Genomic DNA, 17,453 nt, shown 5'->3' with positions numbered 1-17,453 from the left:
CAATTATTCAGAGCTCATTCTGACACAGGGGTGATGCATAGTGGGAAAGTTTCCACTGTCTGCGTTGTGCTGCCTGAGTACAAAGAATACTTTGGGGCTGTCAATCTGATTTCTTTTGCTGAGTGCCAGTACAATATGGAGAAAAATTTGTGGTGACAGTCAGGACATGCTTCTGTGAAAGCGTGAAAACTCAGGTGTATAATGACTGTAGCATAGAGTATGTGATGCCGTTTTCTGTTTTGCAGCTTCTGTTTTACATTCAGGACAGTGATGATGTTTATGGCCTAATAAAATTCCATCCCTTGGAGAATCAGAAGATTGAAAGCAATCCAACGGGACGATTTTTGTCCTTGAGTTTTGCACGGGAAAGAGGAACAGTTGGAGATGTGCAGCTGGTTTATACTGCACTGTATATTCCAGCTGGAGCTCTGGATCCTGCAAGAGCAAAAGATGGAATATTAAATAGCTCTAGAAGAAGCATCCTCACATTTCCAGAGGGAAAAACACAAGATACTTTAAATATACCAATAAGAAATGATGCCTTTCTTCAAAATGGTGCTCATTTTCTTGTACAGGTATCTCGGCTGTGTTTTGGGGTGTTTCTTTTTAGCTTGTGTAACGTAAAGTAGTAGTAGCTTCTTCTTTAATTTAACTAAAATGATCCTATCTGTTAAAAAAAGAAGTTATTAGCTCTGTAGCTAAGAAAACTTTCCTCTTTAGAGACAGTTTCCACAAATATGCCATAATGAGCTTTATTCCTAGTCATTATTTAATAATTACACTGTTTTTTAAAAATAGACTGTCGTAACAGGATTCAGGTATGAATCATGGAGTTTAAATAAATGAGATCAACGTTGCAGAAGTTATTTAACTTTAGAAGTATGTTTCTCTGTCTATGCCTTGGCTTTGAATTTAACCACGTTAACTATCATGAAATTAAATTATAGAAGCATGGCAAATATTAGAAATTGCAAGCAAGTAAATATATTATTTTTCATTTTTGTATAAATTTGGCCAGAGAACTTGAAACTTTTCCAGTTTTCCTTGTATGTACCCTTTGGGGTTTTTTCTTTTTTTTTTCTATCTGTATTTTTAAGAAGGGAACTTCTGCAATTGCTAATTAAAACTGACTGGAAAAATTCACTAAAACTATGTTTTTGACAGAAAACTGGATTTTCAGCAAAAATATTTAAAGAAAGAATTTCTACTTTCCAATTAAGGCGTTCCTTTTTCACTTGAGAAAAACAAATTTCCTTACATTTTAGCAAGTTATTGTTCAGCTATATTGTTGTGGAAGATCCTAGGTATTTTAATCAGTATTTATTATACCTATTTTCTCATCTGTGGTTAAGACTACCCTATAATCTCTACTTCCTATGATTAACTATTTCCGCTCTGGTCATCTGGGGTGATGAGCCCAGGCAGCAATCTTGATACACAGACAAAGGGATAACTTGATGCATCCAAAGCACAAATCAATGAGACATTTATCAGGTTTTTTTAATATTTTTGATTTTTTTTTTAAGTCAGGTATCTTTAGGGTTTATAAATCAATAAGTCGTTGTTAAAGCCATAGATGTAGAATTTGCCGGGTTTTTTCTTTGACTTATGGTCTATTGAAGATGTTTTAGTTAATTCTGGGAGCTTGAGAAGATTTCTTCCCTCCACCTCTTTCTCTCACATTCTTTAAAAAAAAAAAGTAAATTATTGCCAGAATTGTATTATTTGTATCGTTTTATTAGTATGCTTTTTTTTTCTTTTTCACATTCACAGTTAGATAGGGAATTACCTTCTGGAATACTGCGATAGGTTAGTAGTTTTTCATCTGCATGAGATCTGAAGATTTGCAGGAGAATAATTATCTAACTCCAAGCCCCTTTTAAATGATAGGTTGTAAATGACATTGCAGTGTGGACTGTGGATGAGACGCATACATGATAAGTATTTCAGAATGCAGGCACTTTGCCCGGCTTTTCAAACTGTGGATTTCAGGATGGCGGGGGGTGGATGTTCTATACTTTCTCCATGAACCATAAAAATCTCTTTGTTTGAATAACCAAAATGAGAGGGGCTTTCCAGCACAAATAATTCATTTAGAGAAGGAAGAAAAATACCCCTATTTATCACTATGACAATCCTTCTGCATTGTGAATAAACGATAATCTCAGCGAACATGTTTAGAATGAGAAGATTACAGAGTTTGAGCTAGGCACAATGAAGGATCAACTCAGAAATCAGAGGAGGCGGAGTGGAGGAGGAAATGAGACTTAAAACACAGCTAGAGGATGGATAAAAGAACTGGAAAAGTGAGACTAACATTCTTTAGTGACATCTTCAATTAAATAACCTGCTGAAGTCTGAGGTGCAGATTTTAGTATGGACAGGAAGATTAACTAACTAAATAAACTACTTGTTATTATTATTCCATTCATAATGCATTCCTTTTTCCTCATGAGCTGATTTGCTTTAAAAGGAAATACTAAGCTAAATAATTTCTTGGTTCTTCATTGGTTGTTACTTTAATCTGAAAGTTGTTGTCTAGGTTCAGAAGCACTTAACAAAGTGAATAGTTTCAGCTGTGTAGTATTTCAGAAACTTTACTGAGCTAACAACCACATGAGCCTGCTCAAAAAGAAAGCTTAGGAAACAAGCAAAACAAACAACCCCACTGTCTATTCCTTAAACTCTCAATAACTAGCTGGCATGGTCGAGAGTCAGTAACTGAATACAGTATTTGTGAAAAAATTCCATCCATCATCAACTAAAGTGCACATGAATATTATTGTGTGTTACTCAAGCAATGGTGGAACAAAATATGATACAGCCCAATAATTTTATGTAGATTAGTTTTAAGAATTGAAGGGCTTTAAAACTCATCAGTTGAAATGGTGATTCACCATCACTATATGAATTTAAATAAGGCTATTTCCCCCTCCTTCAATAAAACCACCAAGCAAAAAACATCCTTGTGGGAATTAAAAGGTTTTTGTAATTGGTGGTTCATGCCCCAGTGAAATGTTTGCAGAAGTGTACGTAAATCAGTTATGGAAATGTTTATTAAAATTATGCATGCGGACAAAATCACATGGTATAGAATATATTTCAAAGAAATATTTAAACAGGCAAGTTCTGCTTTCTCTCCTACGTTGATACTGCTGCTGGGTTTAGTAAGTGATATGTCCCATTCAAAGAAAGGGCAAAAATTTTTCTATTCTTGTTATAGATAAACCATCAGAAATATGGTAATACAAGAGTAGACTGCAGTTTTGAAATATGGCTCTGATTTTCAATTCTGAATGCAATTCTACTTTATTAGTTATTATAAATAAAAAAGTCCTTAAGTTGTATGAGAGGGGAAAGAAGATTGGATCATTGTTTGCCTTCAATAGAGGCTGCAGATTATTATGGGTCCACTGACTTCGACAGATTTTTATCAATGCATTGCACAAAAAATGAAGTGAGGACAAGATCTTGGGCCACTTGTCAAATCAGTAGTATTATTCATAGGTCTGATAATGTATCAGCAGATTTAGAATGTTCATTCTCCCCCCAAATACATTTAGTTCATGTGTACATGAACATGATTTGTCAAGACAGGTGCTCCTTTCTCTGACAAAGCTCAACAGCACCTACTTAATTTCTTTGACACATCTACTTAATACATTTTTGGATCAGCAACATTGCCAGTAAGAAAAATTTGTTCTGGAGATGTTTTGTTCCCTGCCTATGAAACTCATGCTGAAATGTCAGAATTGTTCTGGCTTGGTATGAAGGCTTATTATTTCTCAATTTTTTCTTATATTTTTCTACAGCTGGAAAAAGTTGAGCTAGTGAACAGAACTCCTCTAGTCTCACCTCTGAGTCCTAGACTAGGCGAGATGCGAAATATTTCTCTGAGGATTACTCCAGATATTGCAAATGGAGAAATAGGCTTTACTAGCAATCTTCCAATTATTCTCTCTGAGCCAGAAGATTCCCCTGCTACACTGGTAAGTAAATATTTTTATGTTGTCCCTTAGTATGTTAAAATTATTTGGACAAAGCAAAGTTTGCTATATTCAGTGTAACATTTGAAAGTTATATATAAACTGAGAAATCCTTCCTTTAAGTTCTTCCTGAACCCGAATACTCACCTGCTTTAAAAGAAAAGAATGGGGTGGGAAAATGCTTGTAAATCTAAAGTCTGAAATAATGTGTTGATCCTTACCAGAAAAGTAAGGTTGATCTTCGCTTTCTCTGTAAGCATCTAAAAACATTTACGTCTGCAAAAGTACTAATATAAAGTAAGACTGGTACCGCTCCTAAATCTCGTGGAAATGTCTGACTGGATTACCTGTGAACATATAATCTGGCTCCTTAGTGTGTTTTTCTGACACCTGCTTTTCAGGTTTCTGAGAACCCAAAGAAACATTCTCAAAAGCATTGCCATCCATCCGAGAGCTCTAGTCCCATCTGAAGAAGCCTTTTTTAATGTGTTTTTTCATACATTTTCCTAGTTGTCTTCACTGAAGTCTTCCCACAAATCTTGAATCAGATAACTTGTTTCTTGTTCCTCGATTAAAACTGCTAATTTATTTAAGCGGAGTAGAGGTTGACACGGTGCTATAACAACAAGAGTTAAATTATGGTAGTTACATTTAAAACCTCGGTTGCATCTTCGTGAAGTATACACCAACTAAATCAGTTGTACAAGGCTTTTTGTGATTATGGTTGCTTTAGGGAACTGTGATATTAATAATTTACCATCTCCACTGTCTAAGTATATAACTGATAAATGGTTAAAAGGATGATTCGGTATATATTTGCATTGATATACTATCTTTGATTTCCTACCTTACACATAGGTATGAGTAAAAAGCCAAGGCAAACATTTTGAGGCTCATATTCAATTAGTAATTTACAAGGGGTTAATTGTTTTTGCCTCTCATTTTACAAGTCTCAGTGGACTCATGTGTTTCATAGGTTTCCATTGCATTGCATCGAGATGGAACTGATGGTCAAGCAACTGTGTTTTGGAGTTTGAAACCCTCTGGCCTCAATCAAAAGGCAGTGACACATGATGATATAAGTCCTTTTAATGGCTCCGTTTTTTTCTTATCTGGACAAAGTCATACTACAATCAACATCACTATTAAAGCTGATGATATACCTGAAATGAATGAAACTGTGTTATTAACTTTGGACAGGTATTGTACCCTAATCTCTATGCATATGTATCAGTTGTAATACTCAATTTATATATAACAAATTAGCACAGTGTTAATTAGGTATTGCCTGTGTTGTCTTGATAATTGCCTGAAGGAATACTAGGTCCTTGGTTCAGACTGTGTATGGATTCTTCTTTGACTGGAGTTCAATGTAAGAAACAGTATTGTATTTGCTATCTAATGCTTAATCTTGTTTATATTTTGATGAAAATAACATATGCTATTTAGAAAATTCAGCTTTGATATTTAGTTATAGCTCTTGGTTGTACTACGTATCTTTTCATAAAAGTAAAATTGAATGAGATAATGAGAAAAATTATAATGAAGAGTAAAAAGCAGTACATAACTATGTTTCTGTCATAAAAAAGTTAATAGCTAGAGTATCACTGCAGAATTGGGTTGGCTTTTTATTTGTTAGATCTGTGCATTCAGTATTGCTTGCTACTGACAATTAGATGTTCCCATCACAACTTCTGGCTTCCCAAATAGCCCAGAGTGACCATTACCACATGCTTTGGCTACAAAGAGAGCAATGGTGTTTCTCAGGCACAGTGTTGTAGTCTCCCTCCTGCAAGACACCATGATTATAGAATAATTAAGACTGTAAGGGACCTCAGGAGATGCTCTTATCAGTGTGTCAACACTGCTCAGAATACTTAGTTCATATCCAGGAGTGTATTATCTCTTTAATTTTCTAACAGGAGAATCTTGGCCGTGTCTTCTGTCCTGCTTCCAACAACTCTGTTATATATATAGTTTAGAAATATCACTTCTTCTACCTTCTATTCATGTAAGATATATTTTTCCACATTTTCTGAAAACGTACTAAGAGGTCTGTCAGCTGCAACATCCACATCAAACATCTACTTACAGAGTCTTGTCTTATGAAAGAATTATTCTTGTCCTATATAGGAAGTGCAAATAAGCTGTTGGAAGCTTCAACATGAGATACCTATGGTGATTACACGCGAACTCCTCAAGGTGTTGCTGATCCTGTTTCATAAAGCCTGGGTTTTTTTAACATCAAGAAAGATGTTATTCCATTGCAGGATTGGCTTCCTTCTGTGAAAGCTGGCTGGTGGATGCATCTAGTGCGGAATGAGTTATTTCATTCTACTTTGGCTACGCACTGTGTCGAAAAGACGGTACAGTTCAAGACAAAAACCAATGGAGACTATTGCAAGTAGTTCCCCGCCTTCCTGTGGATAAAACTGGTGTGTCTCAAGGAATTCAGTAGTATCTCTGGCACAAAGCAGGAAACTAAGATTAGAAATGATGATGGAAGCTGTGAAGAAGTTGTGTGAGGTGGCCAAAAAATCAAAGTTGAAGAATAGGAAACAATTAAGTAGACAGAGGAATTGGACAGCATGACAGATTAACTTTTAAAGTTCTGACAGCTCCGCAGGTGTGTGTAACTACAGCTCTCTGCCACTTTTTCTGAGTTTAAAAGTGGCTGCCCCTTGAAAGTGATGGCTGCAGTGAGGATTGAATTGGCAGCTAAACAAAGGTAACTACTGTTCTGCTTTTACTGTGTATGGTGGGAGTAGCAGGTTCTGCTGGTCATGAAGTGGCTGGTGAAAAGTGTGCCAGCAGTAAGCAGCTTTCCCACACTTGGCAAGGTCACAGGGTGAAGTAATGAACAGGTGGTCTGGCATGGAAAAAGAATTAAACAAGGAGGAGATAAAGTCTGAACATTTCTCTAGACGTGGATAGCATCCCTCAAGGCTATGAGTGAAATCTGGCAACTTTAACATTAGCAGAAACCAAGACTGGAATGACTGCAGAGATCATCCTTTCAGTGCTGGAGATGACTTTTCAGATCAGAGTTGAAGGATATTGGCAGAGTTATGTGTCTAAACTTCTGGTATTGCTTCCTGTTTAGTTTATATTTTCTGGACAAACACAAGATTTCAGTTTCCAGGGCTGGCAACCAGCACCTCACAGCAGTGGTGAATTAGCATGAAAACAAAGATGCACTGTGCTGTGGATGTGCTTGTACTGTTCTATAAATAAGTTCTAAAGCATAAGTCAGTAGGAAAATAGAGCATGTAAGAACTTTAATGAAACTATAGACATAGAAATATGTTCACGAGCCTTCTATTTATTGCAATTAGTAATAGCATGGATAAAATAATGAAAACAATTAGTTTTAACAAGGGTGCATTATTTACAATTCAATGGTGTTGTTAAGGCACTTTACATTTTAAACAAGCTTTGACTGCTTGTCAAATATCTATATAAATACCTATATATTAAACTGCTTGTTTAGTATCTATTAAAAGATACTAAAAAAACTTTTAAAAACTATAGAAGAAACTTTCCAAGACATTAAAAATAGTATTTGCCTTGCTTGCATTGTGGCCTCTGGCCATAGGCCATAGATACTAAAAATAACTCTCAATTCTGTCCATGAAATGGAGGCCAGTGTAGATCATGAAGAACATGCTTCCAAAGAAGACAGATGAGTAGAAACAATCCTGTACCTGCTGAAGCTTCTTCATATTTGGCACAAGCAAACGATCAGGACCTCCACGGCATGAATAGTGCTGAGAATGAGAACTTTTGTGGACTTTGGGATCTGGGAACAGCATTATACTGATAAATTAATTTTAATTTGTGAAAGCGATAATCCATGTACAGATGACTGTTTAAATAGTCCTTATGCTCAGATTTTTTCAAAGTCATGACACATCATTTAGGATGCAATGTGATACAAGTATTTACAGGCTGAAATTCTATCTTGAAATTTAGAAAATAGATTTTTTAAAAAATTGCAAATGCAAAACAGAGGTTTGACTATTTCATTGTGAAACATCTGTTAGTTTTTTTGACATTTTTGTGTTTAAGTGATTACTTCATGACAAAAATTTAGGAAATCACAGAACGTCCAAGTAAAGCACTCTGTACTATCTGTGGTCCTTAGTTCAGAGCTCAAGAAATGTTTGTATGTTGTGGGTTGCTGTCTGCACTACCATGCACAGAAACACTAATACACCACTTAAAGGAGCTGGGATTTTCTCCCAACTTGTTGAATTCCTGTGTCTGTTTCAAAACTCTATTTATCTTTCGTACTTAAGTCATTTTTCTATAAAGTATGTGAATTAACTCTTTTGGTGCAAAATGTTGACTTTTCTTCAAGGGTTTGATCAGACTTTCTTGTGATGGGAAAAAAGGTAATAGAAAATAATAGAAGAATGTTTAAATGAGTGCTAGCTTTTATTACTTTTCAGAATAATAACACCATATATCCCCTGATACGAGTAACAGAAATGAAAATAGCCTCCAAAGTCAAATAATTGGTGGATTAAACCTGGAGAGAAGGTGTTCCCTCTGATGAGGAGCACAACGGACTTTAAAATGTGGCAAATCCTACTTTAATACTGTTCCTTAAAGTTAGGTCCTGCCGCTAATTACATCAATAGATAATCCTGAAGAAATTGAAGAAGGTATGAACACTGACTACAAATCTAGGAAGCAAATTGAATAATATTCCACAGGCAATCTGAATGCACTTTTTCTGAGATGATATGCCGATGGAAAAGAAAGTTTTCTATGGAAGTTCATTTTTAACAGCACCAGCAAAACATTCACAGTTGCAATCCAGTTTCTCAGGTGCCTTTCAAAAACATTAGCTTTCTGCGCAATTCCAGTTCTTGATCCAAAGCTATTCAGATTCAACCACATTGCATCTCTTAATGATTGTTATTTTATTTGAAGTGGCATTTAGGTCATAGCAACATTTAAACTCAGACAGAAATCTTCTTTCTGCTCTTTCACATTATTGTGTGTTTAAATAAGTGCAAGAAACATTTTGAGGCTTCGGTTAGTTGTCCTAATTAATCTGTAGTTCTTAATAAATAATAATTAAGTTTTTAAAGTAAGAATTTCCTTAGTGATAAGTCATTTCACCTGAGATTTGCCATATGGCATGTGGCTTTTTTACAGCTGTTTCGTGGTGGAAGACACATTGAGAGAGTGTTTCTCTTTGTTGACGTAATAGACATTGCCAGCACTTACCCTCTGTGATAAAAGGGAACGTCGTGTCCACAGCGATTATACAGCAAAAGCTAAGCTGTGGAGAAAGAAAGGCAAGTGGCTTCCTCTCGGTCAGGTGCTCTCTTTGGTAGCTGGTATGGCTAAGTGACTGTACAAGGAGCTGCTTAAACTTTCATCATAACTTCTGAATACCCTCACCAGGGTAAACCAAAGTAAACCATGAGTTTTGGAAGTTCCAAACAGCCATTTTTATTCTGTTTGCAAACTATTGTTACAGGAGTGCCTAAAGAGATGGTTCACATACTACAAAGAGTAAAACAGGACCAAACTGATCCTGTGACTCCATGGCAGTTTGGACGTCTTTACTCTGAGACGAAAGGATGGTACATGAACAGCACCTTGTACTTTTATGTTGTCAGGGTGTGTAACAAGAGCTGATGGCTGGTGACCTGTGGCCTGTGTGGTCCAGCCTGATAATATGGCTAGTCTCGAAGGGTCCCATCCCACTGCTCCCAGTGAGGTGGGAGAGCAGGCCAGAGCAACCTGGAAGCAATCTGGAGTCCAGACCATCAGGGAAGGTCATGGTGGTAGATCAGAACAAGCCAGGAGCACACCTCAGTTATAGGCTGGTTGATGGTCACTGCAATCACCAGGTAGGTCCTCAACGAAAACACAAATCCAAGGTCGAGCCAGGAGGTCACCTGATGGATCCTGATCCAAGGATGTTACAGGAATTTATATGTGTGTACCTAAGAGTGTGGACACGAGGAATCCTCTTGGGTACATCATTCATTGCTCATGAAACAGCAGCTTGGAGCTGGAAGCCTGAGCCTAGATCCTTCTGTTCCATTTTTGCATAGGTTATTTTATGCCTTTTTTTTTTAATAGTAACTAACATTTACTGTGTCAGAGCAGTGATAGCAATCTGGCCAGTCATGCAGAGAAAACATGGTCAGATAAATTAATAAAGTGATCCTAGTGTTGAAAATGAGACTTGAATGGAGAAACCTCTCAAACAATCATTTTCTTTAGCAGTGGATGGGCTGAATCTGACTAGTTGCTTTCTGACCTGCAAGTTCTCTAGGTTCTGATCTTACTTACGCTGTGACTGTTTAAAAGTAATAAAGTATTACTGGTCTTCTCAGTGCTTTCAAAGGACGCCTGAAGATGCTCGAGGTGCACTTCTTATGGTACCTTGTGATGGTTTAATTTCTGCTGCTCTCTGGATTTCTGCAATGCTGCCATTGTGCATTACAATGCAATAGTAGCTCTGCTCTGTTCATCTTAAGGGGTTTTTCTGTCTCAGCTGTGTTTGGATTCACACAGTGTAACTCCATAAACCTGAGAGAGATTTGATTTCTGGCATGCACTTTCATTTGCTGATAAATTATTATGTCTTAACTACTTAAGCTTGTACCTACATATCAAAAACTCACTTGACATAATGGTTCATTTTTATTCTCTGTTTTATTAGCAACAGCTTAGCAATATAATTAAATATTAGCATTACTAACTCTGGAATTTTCTCCTTGATCTTTTTGTTGTATTAATTTTTTGTTGGTTTTGGAACATTTCTGCATATTTTTCTGAAGGAAGGGAGAATGTTTCAATGTATAAGTATTTAAAATCTATCCTCACTGAAAATCAGTGAGAAATACCTATTTACTCAGATATCCTATTTGAAAAAATGTATCTGCAATTGTATTTGCTTTGTTTTCTCAGACTTTAGAGTGAAGTCTGAACTCTGAATTCAAGTTCTTTTTGAGATTAGGGAGGTCAGAATTTCACTTTGAATGCTGTGGTAATCTGCTTATGATATTTTGATAGAAGATACAGGTTTTATATTTAGCATATATTTATTTCAGATTAAGAAAGTCAAAATGCATGATTGCCATTGTAGAATAATACTGCTCTTTCATCTGACTTCATGTGGTCATTTTCTTAGAAGTGCTTGGCTGAAACAGAACCAATTAAGAGATTAGCAAATACTGTTTTCTTATTCCTGTATTTCTGTTTGCCAAACTGAAATACCTACATAAAAATATAACAATTTAGTTAACTGAAAAACTGTAAAAAATAAAGTTTGATGTGATTTTGTTCCAAAATAGTTTTTGATGTGTGTACCCGTTACAACTCCCACAATGCTTGTCTGGTTTTATCATGGCTTTGGCAGAATGGTGAAATAACGTATCATGGAGGCATGTAGATTTATTTATTGCTTTTTAAATTAAGGACTGTTTATAAATGTGGGCTGCTGGTGCAATTGGGAGCAGGCAGTAAATGAGCTCTTGGAGAAGGGCTTGGTAGGGTATACCATGAATGGGTCTTGACGTGCTGAATTGGTCATGGGGTCATTTCTCCTAAGTAGGAACTGCCCACTTGCTAGCATTTGTCAACAGGAAAATGACAAGCACGTAGAGTTCCCATAAAATAATCACTGTGAGCGTTGGGAAAGGGAAAAGAAAGCTTTGTGGATATTGGGTTTTTTAAAATTATTATTATTCTTTTCTAAGATCAGTCCTACTGAAATTCTAGTAAGTGGCACTTTCATTCCTTCCCCCATCCCCTTCCTTTCTCTCTTTCTTTCTGTGTTGACAGGGTGGAGACAGAAAGGTTTGTCGTATACTTTGGGTAAGTGCAGTGAACTGTGGTTTGTCTTCAGTGAATCAAGGCTTTGTTTTGCAAGTGATTGGTTTGGACAGAATCTGTCTTTATCACTTCTGTCCCTCTCAGAAATCGTGTCTTCTGCACCTCTTCAGACAATGCATGCCTGCCCTTTGGTGTTTAATGTGATGGCATGGGGTTCTGGCTTGAAGGCCTTTCTTTATTTGGGATTTGTGAGTGATGAAAGTTATGAATGCATGGCTCAGTGTCTGATACTTTAGTGTTTGATGCAATAATGGCTTAGTTGTTTTAAACTGCCAGAAATACTGTTTGCCCCAACTAAATGACTGAAATGACTAGAACTATAGAAAAGATGTTTTCAGTGGTCAAAGATGAGCGGCTATCTTGTTTTTGAATATTCTACATTTATGTTATGTTATTACAAGTTACTGTGTCTGCAGATGTGGGTTTTTTAATGTGCAATAAACATGACATGCTATCCTTTTAATAGCTATTTCCTGTTTTGCATCTTGTATCCTCTTGTAGACTCTGCTACAAGATACATTGCTATTTTTTTTTTTTGGGGGGGGGAGGTGTTCCAGTTATTTACAGAGTGTTTATGGAAACAGTTCTGGAAACGATTTCAAATATTGGATGTAGTAGACCACATTTCTTTTGACAGGAAATAGTGTTTCATGAAGTCTGGGTTGCGGTACAGTGAAACCCAAAAAATACTTATGTGTTGGACGAAGAGTTCCTTGAAATTTTCTTCCAGGAAACACAGAAGATGCACAGGAGTGTAAACACAGAAAACCACCATGTAATAAGACATATCCAAACTGTCAGTCTGAAGATGCATCCCTGATGTGTCCTTCAGTAGTAGGTTTTCTGGTGTTTTTAAAGTGATGAACTTTATCTTATTGAAAATGACCTCATCTGAGGAAACGAATGGAGGAATGTGCAAGGTTTCCTTCTCTTCTCAGATATGGCCCATTCATGTCCATGGGATAGCCCAGGGAGAGAAATCCTCCAGCAAGAGCAGCTCTGTTTGATCATGCCAGCACCGTTACGCTTTTAGGCAGCCGGTTTGTGAGTAAGGGAGGAAAAAGGGAATGAGTCTGAGCTACTGAGAGTAGGTCCAACACCTATTAGAGCCTGACTGGGATCATACAGGTAGTGTCCACATCTTACAGAAGGCAGGTTAACACACAGGTGAGGATGAAATCCACATTACTGCAGGGCAAGTCTTCTATTTGTAGCAATAGTAAATTTCACAGATGAGGGTAGGAACGTGTGCTTGTCAATGTAATTTGTATTTGTTTCATTGATTTGGGATTATCCTTTTTATTTTGATCCAAATACAAAATAATAATGAATGTAACTCTAAATATCTCTATCTTTTCCTGTGCGTTTTGTGCATGTGTGACTAAAAAAACCCAGAACTGCCAGCTATAAAAACTAATCAGAAAGGAAAGCTGCTTCAGAAACAAAGGATTGTTTAGAAATGGATAAAACTTGCTGTTATGTCTTCCTTATTCATTTTATTCTTTGCAGGTAGCTGTTTTCATAAGTTGTTCATAGAAATCATCAGTATTCTGATGTCCTTCTCACAAGCGTGGATTTACTTGCCAAACAGATTTGTCACTCAAAATCCCTCTTGCCTTCCTTTCTCAGGGTCAGTGTGGAAAATCAAATACTGAAATATGGGTTTACTACTCGTGAAATTATTATTTTGGAAAATGATGATCCTGGAGGAGTATTTGAATTTTCTCCCTCTTCCAGAGGTCCCTACAGTATCAAGGTAGCTCTCTGGTTAAAATAAGCAGTCCATAATGATTAAAAGAAATTACTCAAAGTGCTAGAAAAAACTTGGATTCTGTTTTTTTACAGGAAGGGGAGTCTGTCGAACTCCAGATTGTGCGCAGCAGAGGAAGTCTTCTCAGGCAGTTTCTACGCTACACTGTAGAACCAAGAGACAATGAGTTTTATGGAAGCACTGGGATTCTGGAGTTCAAACCTGGTGAAAGAGAGATCATAATTACTCTTCTCACAAGGATGGATGGGATTCCAGAGGTAAAAATTATTATTTTTCTCTCTTCAAATTGTGTTGACAGGCATATTAGTTTGTCACTTATTAAAAAACAGGCAAAAAACCAGCAGCAGAACAAATGCTTAACACCTTTTCTCCAGAATGTCTTCCCAGCCTCCAAACCACAGATGCCTGGATAAATAGATGGCATCGCTGGGTTTAATAGTCCTCAGTGGATTTTCTAATGTGAATTGAAACAGTTACACTCTGAATCCATGTAATTTTTTAGCATCCCTGACAGTCTGTAGCATGGAGTGGCATTGTTTAATTGACCTCTGTGTGGAGAGCCACTTCCTTTTGTTTCTTTTCTAGTAATCATCTGCTTGTTTTGCTCAGTGCTCCCTAGTCTGGACTAATATTTGCCATGTAGATACAGGGATGATACTTGTTTTAATGTTCCTTGACACATTACCTGTGAGCTTTTTTCAGGAAATATGTGGAGTAAAAAGTCCCAGTAGAAAAAAGCAAGCTGATACATTGTTTTTAAAGTGGTTTGCTATCAGTGGTTTTAAAATGTTTGCTTTCCATGTTACAAAGCCAAAAATGTTAATAAATCTTATGGAAAACTTATCTTTCAGGGAGCATTTGTACTAGTGAATTGATATGATTCTCAGTACAGTATACAAAATAAGACCTCACCTATAGCAATGCTAGATTTTTTGAGAAAATGGTCCTATCAGAGAGAAAAATTTTCCATGATTTATTTGTTCTGATGGCAATGTACGACACATGGTGCAGGTAGAAAATAAAATGTGTATGATTCCCTTATGTTTGAATTTGTATCTCTTTTTGCCTCTCTAGGGCCTGTGGTTTTTTGTCCATTTGTTTTGGATGTGAATATGTCTTTCTATTCTGACTGAATTTCCCTCTTCTAGCTGGATGAGGAATATTCTGTAGTACTCAGTGGCTACAGTGAAATGCCAGGCAAGCTGGGAAATGCCACAAAGGTCAATATAACCATCCTGAAGAACGATGATCCACATGGTGTCATTCAGTTTCTAGCTGATGAACTACCAGTAATAATAAAGGAAAGTAAAGGAGAAATTGTCTACTCTGGTAATTTCTTTTATTACAGTTACTGCTTTGTCTGCTGTTTGCCCCTTCAAGGCTTCTTTTCCTCATTTCACCTTTCTAGGACAATGTCTAACTCAAGTCTCCACTCGGGAACTTCCAGATTTGGTATGGTGCCAGCATGAGTAGAGGCTGATGTGGAGGAGGATGGGCCTGGAAAGCCACAGGGATAGGATCAATCCAATAAAAAATTGGCGAGAGTATATTTCAGAGAGGAGGGACTGAGTATTGATGTAGGTGCAAAGTGCAGCCTGGAGGTTGTACCTCTGCTTGTGGGTCATGAGGAATAGAATAGGGAGCTATGTGAGAGAAGAATAGAGATGCATCTTCTTAAGTGTGACTTTTAACTATCTCTCTTCAATTATCGAGTAGATTTACAGGGAAAAAATGTCAAATGTGAACAACCTTGAATTGCTTTGATGGTCTATCTGTGTGTCCTTCTGGATAATGCTCTCACATATTATTAGTTTGGCCAGAAGTGGGTTTGCTCATTATTTCCTTTCCTTTTCTTTGTTTCAGCTTTGCTGACCTTTCTGTTTTTGATTTATGAAGATGCACACTGACTGTATATGTTTGCATTTTCTAGCTACTTACAGAGTTGTAAGAAACCAAGGAAACTACGACAATGTTAGTGTGTCTTGGGTGGTTGACCCAGCATGTACCAATGACATCTATCCAGAATACGGGACCATTTTCTTTGATAATCTGGAGTATTCAAAAAATATCACCATTTACTCACTGCCAGATGAGGTAAGCATTTTTATAGTGTTTTTGTGTGAGTATATGGAACAAAGAGAAAGTGCTAAAACATTACAATTTAAGGAGAAAGAAGGAATGTCTGTTTTTTAAGAGCCTGGTAAGTATTCGTAGGAAAAAATTAAAGTGCTTAGGTAAAACTAAGGTTACTTCAGCGAATCATAAAAGAATTTAAGAAGCTGAGCATAACAATGAACACAGAATATTAGAAGATAAGTGTGGTTGAATGTGGTTAAATTATAGAAAAGTTCATTTGAATAAAGCCATTGTTTTCATAGCAGGAATCCTATTTTTAATACAGATATATTTGAAGTAATGTAAGAAAGAATTAGAGTAATTAATAATAATAATTAATAAAGCTGTAAAAATAAATTTCATGTATTAGAAGCAGGAAACTTCAAGATAACTTTTGGGTCCTCTCTACAGCAGTAAAGATGAGTGGATCTTATACTGATGGCGATTTCTCTGTAACTGTGTGAACTGTCACTTGTCATCCCTCTTGACTCACTTAGGGATCAATAAATAAAAAGCAGAACTCAGAAATCTTATGTTTGTTAACTGCATCAGCTGTCATTTTAATTTCTTCATAGTTTTGTATGCAAGAAATTAATTTTATAACATTTTCTCTTTCAGGTGCCTGAAGAAATGGAAGTATTCATCATCACCTTATTCAATGCTACTGGTGGAGCCAGGCTGGGCAATATAACTGCTGCAATTTTACAGATTACAAGGAATGATGATCCCATTTATTTTGCAGGTTAGATGTTATTAGTTTTAAATGTAGAATACATATACTACCCCAAAGAGATTTTCTTGACAGATCAGATCATAGAGATGTCCTAATCCCAATGGAGTTGGTAGACAATGCTCATTATTTTCTTAAGCTGAATTTGTATTTGTTTCCTTCAGAACCTTCTCTTACTTTATTTCATTATTCTCTATGTTGATGCTGGGGTTGGATAGGTGGCTAAGTACGACAACATTCTCTCGTACCCACAAGTATTTTCATGCCTTTATCACATATGGCTTCTGTTTCACTGAGGAGAAGGGTCCTTTTGGGATGGGTTAAGGAACCACATGCAAGGAGCTGAGGCTTGATCTCAGGGAGATTTGTTGCTTGTGTATTTTCAGAACCTCTAACAGTGACTGTTAAAGAAGGAAGTTTTGCCAACTTTACAATCCTAAGGAATGGTTCTGCTGATGTTGCTGTTACTGTCCAGTATATTACTGTTAATGGAGATGCAACAGCTGAAGAGGGAGACTTTGTCCTCAGTGGAAAGAACAGAATCATTTTTTTCGAAGTTGGAGAAAGAGAGCAGAATTTATCTGTGTTTATTAATGATGATGATACCCCTGAAACTGATGAAACATTTTATATCTTCCTTTTGAATTCTACAGGTAAAAGTAATGGTTTGATGCATGTTTAGTAATTTTCCTTTTTTCTTTTTCCTGCAATTTTTTACCAGCTTGGTTATCATAAAGCAATATCTAAATGCAAAGCCGTATATGAATAAGATTTGCTTCAACATTTCTTTACAATTACTTTGTTTGGATTTTCATCTTGAATTGTTTAATTTGAAACAAGAATCAAATCATACAGCTGAAACCTTTTCCACAAAATAAGACTGAAAGTCTCTTTTCAAATGTAGAATGCTCCAAATCAGATGGGTTTTTGACCTGACTGCTGAAACACAAGGCTAAAGAATGTTAGTAATGCAATAGTCTTAGGG

The 17,453-nt window shown here is 36.5% G+C and overlaps 1 protein-coding gene across 1 annotated transcript in view; it reads left to right on the top strand.

The window, feature by feature from the left end:
* LOC104497795 (G-protein coupled receptor 98-like) overlaps positions 1–17,453 on the top strand; it is a gene marked incomplete at its 3' end in the record, with an annotated part of 55,127 nt that overhangs the window by 13,599 nt on the left and 24,075 nt on the right. The window contains exons 9-17 of the mRNA XM_010141078.1: positions 246–575; positions 3,813–3,989; positions 4,963–5,186; positions 13,482–13,608; positions 13,698–13,880; positions 14,772–14,952; positions 15,554–15,717; positions 16,357–16,480; positions 16,855–17,121. Coding sequence (XP_010139380.1) covers positions 246–575; positions 3,813–3,989; positions 4,963–5,186; positions 13,482–13,608; positions 13,698–13,880; positions 14,772–14,952; positions 15,554–15,717; positions 16,357–16,480; positions 16,855–17,121 — 1,777 coding nt within the window. The remainder of the gene's footprint in view (positions 1–245; positions 576–3,812; positions 3,990–4,962; positions 5,187–13,481; positions 13,609–13,697; positions 13,881–14,771; positions 14,953–15,553; positions 15,718–16,356; positions 16,481–16,854; positions 17,122–17,453) is intronic.

The sequence above is a fragment of the Buceros rhinoceros genome, unplaced genomic scaffold, assembly GCF_000710305.1.
Source record: "Buceros rhinoceros silvestris isolate BGI_N320 unplaced genomic scaffold, ASM71030v1 scaffold16318, whole genome shotgun sequence".
Classification (NCBI taxonomy): domain Eukaryota; kingdom Metazoa; phylum Chordata; class Aves; order Bucerotiformes; family Bucerotidae; genus Buceros; species Buceros rhinoceros.
The sequence above is the reverse complement of the archived record's forward strand: the minus strand, read 5'-3'. Positions and strand labels throughout refer to the sequence as shown.